Below are 3445 nucleotides of genomic sequence, written 5' to 3' on the forward strand. Positions count from 1 at the left end.
TTCAAGGTCTGTGTTGGAAGAACTGAAAGTGAGTGCACAAAGCTTTTTGTCAGCTGAAAAGACGGGAAAAGTGAAAGGACTCATACTCACTCTGAAGGGAAATTCCAGTGGGAAAGGCCATGATTTTTACTCCAGATATTTTGCACCTTGGTATGGAGTTCTGGAGGACCCTGTTACAGGTGTGTGTGTGTGAGATAAGCAACTCTTCCTTTTGTTTCAGTTCAATCAAAAGGTTCTTATTAAATGTCATGAATCTGTTTTTGTTCTTTGGAGTCTCTTATAACTTCCTGTTTTATATGGACAGCAGGAGTGTGCTCACTAAACTGAAAACTGTCAACTCATTCAGCAAAAATCCAATCAGCTTCTTGCTGTCGTTAGGCCAGATATTCCTGTGCCTTTTTCAGACTCTAAATGACTGAGGTTTTTCTAGACCTGTTATAGCTCACTGTTGCTCTTCTTCCATCTTGAAGTGTCCTTTCCTTTATAGAAAGAAATCTTTTTGTTGTACTGCCCAAGTGTACTGTTAATAGTGTTATGGCTTTGTATTCTGTTTCTCTTTTGACAATTTGTTAGTAAGGCCTGGTGTCCTTGAGCCCTGATAACTGTAGTTACTTCAGCGTGGGGTTTTCAGCAGTGTCTTTGCCCCAGCTGTTAATGTAGACTGAAGCAGCATTTCTAGCCATGAATCTGAGAAGTCATCCTAAGTTTTTTAAGCTATTGGTCAGGAAACAAGAAATTGTTCTGTTAGTTTTCAGAAGCTGTGGTGAGACCTTGAAGATCTCTTTGAGTAACATCTTGACAGTCGACAGCATTTAAGACTGAAAAATCTCCCAAGGAGAGGAAATAGTTTTACACAGTGACTACTATCCACCTGTTGCTACTTTTAAAAAATATCCAAAAGCTTATTCAGATATTGGATGGGTAGCTACTCACATTTCATTGAATAACATCATGTTTAGATGAGTAAGATTTTGAATATAGTATTTGGAGATTCTGTTACTAGGAAACTTCACTTTTGGTAAACAAGTGAGTACTTTCGCTCAAGTATCATAATTGGTACTATTTGTTATTCCTGCCAGTTGTGGCTGATGCTGAAGCCCTCAGCTAAGGAAAATTTCCATTGAAGCCAGAGGATAAGGAAGTAATACTGCTTTATTGTAAATAATGGCAATTATAAAACCTTAAATTCCATCTACTGTGCAAACTCGTAGTTAGTTTTCTTTTTGCCCTAGACACGTGTGGCACTTGATGTATGACATTTACATTTTGCCTGTGCTTGCTCTATAAAATAGTGATTGTAATTTAATTCTGTACTTTTTTTTCCAATTTGTTCTAAGGATCTGCTCATGCTGTTTTAAGCAGCTACTGGTCAGAGAAACTGGGGAAGAAAGAAATGCTTGGTAAGAGAAACTGTTTTATTGCAAAGCTGCCCATTTATTATCTACTCCCTCGAAAAGACATGGGTTTATTATTACTGCAATCCAAACTGTAGTATTAACTCCCTATCCATTTTCTCAATATGAGTAGAATCTGATGTAATATTTTGCATGTGAGGTAATCTTTGATAAATTGCTTTCTTTCCTCCCCACCCCCATGGCACATCCTGCCCACAGGGAGTTGGAAGTGTCGGTTTGTGGATCATAACTGTCTGCAGATAGTTTTTGATTTCAGCTTTTGGATTTTAGTTCTCCTGACCTTTCATCACAGGTGAAGCTGGGTGATAGTCAGGTGATGTTGTTTACGTTTTTTGATTGGATTTTACTTTCCTGCTTGGTCTTTCTGGTTTCCATGTTGGGTTTTGGGAACAGGTATCAGTATTTTCATTAACAAAGTACTTTCAAGTACTTTTTCAAGTAACAAAGTACTTTCCAGTACACTTTGAGCAGTGTTTTCCTTTCCCCTCACGTATACTGAGACCAAAACAGCTCATATAATTTCTGCTTCATTTTGCAATTTTTTTGAGAGTTGCTCCAGATCTATCCTTTCAGTGACTTATTTAGGAAACTTAGGGTTTAGAATAGGTAGTGCTGTTATCGCTAGGTAAGAAGAGATAATGTGCTTTTAATACCAATTTTTTATCTATGCATTTAGGTATGAAGATAGTTTTGCTCAGGATTATGAACTTTTATGTGGTAGCCAGGCAGGAGATAAGAAATAGTAGTCTCTTAGGTTACAGGAAGAGAAAGAATGTGTCTGACCTTAAATATGTAAGAGTGGGGACATGGTACCTGGGCACGAGCGGATTTTATTTATTTGTGATTTTACATGCAGGCTTACTTTTAAATGATTAAATCTTGAAGGAATTTGAGATGACTGGACCTCTTAAAACAAAGAAAAGATTTATTGGTATTCTTTCAGTCAAGGGGATGTGCTTTATAGACCACATATTTGTTGTTAAGCAAGAAACTCAAGGAAAAAGACCCGAGAAAAACTGTTAATATATGACCATGCTAGATAAAGAGGGATTGGGTGACCCTTTGCTTCTCATGTTTGTAGTGCTTTGCCAGAGAACAGAAGAACAAGAGAAGCAATACAAAATTCCCTCATTCACTGCCTGGATCCCCTTTTAAAGAAACTATCTCAAGCAGCAAAGGCAACTGATACTGTCATCAGCTTCTCTAATGGCTTGAGCACAAAAAAAGTCCTGTCTTTCCACAAGATAGGTTTGGGTTTTTCTCATCTTGCGTGCAAATATGTCCTCAAGCTTCTTCTGTAGTACAGATCATACAGACCAGATTTAAATACAAGTTAATTTGATGTCTGATGAACACGTGGTCTCGACTGTGTTTATGAGGAAGCTCTTTTCCTTGCATGCACGTGGCTGAGTGGTAACAGGCAGTACTAGGGAGAATTCTGTTCCTAGTGAGATTATTTGGAAAAGATGGCTGGCATTCAAGGAGATTCCACATCACCAAATGTTAGTAAGGGCACCTTCTGACTTTTTAGAAACCTTCGTGGCAGCTTCTGTAATATTTGATACTTTATATTGTGAGAACAAAGGAAGAATTTTTTCCATCAAATGAAGGATCTGTTAGTTCCCAAACAGAATACATATGAAATAATATCAATGTATTGTCAGATTTCTCTGGCTGTGGTGACCTCTAGGAGGAGGTCAGCTGCAGCCCTGCTGAAGCATCAGACTTAATTTCCTGTCTTTGGGTTCTCTTCCTACTTTTATTAGACTAAGCTGTCAAACAACAACCACCCCCATCAAGTACAAAGAGAATTTTCCAGGTGAAATACTTTATGATCTTTCTTGAAACTGTGTACATGTCCCTGAATTTAAGCTGCTGGCTAAATCAAGGTTTAGTGTCAGTCCTTGCCTTTCTTTCCTTTGAGAGGTCTCTGCAATATTTAAAAACTATGATCTCAGCTATACAGATTTGGCAGTTGGTAATGAGTGCAGTGTATAGCAGCTGTCTGTGTATCCAGCCCTTCACATGGT

General features: G+C 38.1%; 1 protein-coding gene across 1 annotated transcript in view; it reads left to right on the plus strand.

Moving 5' to 3' along the window:
* PBLD (phenazine biosynthesis like protein domain containing) overlaps positions 1-1826 on the plus strand; it is a 4174-nt gene extending 2348 nt beyond the window's left edge. The window contains 2 exon segments of the mRNA XM_027672056.1: positions 1-179; positions 1338-1826. The exon segment at positions 1-179 is cut by the window's left edge and continues 217 nt beyond it. Of these exon segments, the coding sequence (XP_027527857.1) occupies positions 1-179; positions 1338-1492 (334 nt within the window). The 3' untranslated portion in view covers positions 1493-1826.
* Positions 1827-3445: the final 1619 nt, after the last annotated feature.

Source organism: Neopelma chrysocephalum, unplaced genomic scaffold (assembly GCF_003984885.1).
Source record: "Neopelma chrysocephalum unplaced genomic scaffold, ASM398488v2 Primary Assembly neopelma1_97369, whole genome shotgun sequence".
NCBI classification, from domain to species: domain Eukaryota; kingdom Metazoa; phylum Chordata; class Aves; order Passeriformes; family Pipridae; genus Neopelma; species Neopelma chrysocephalum.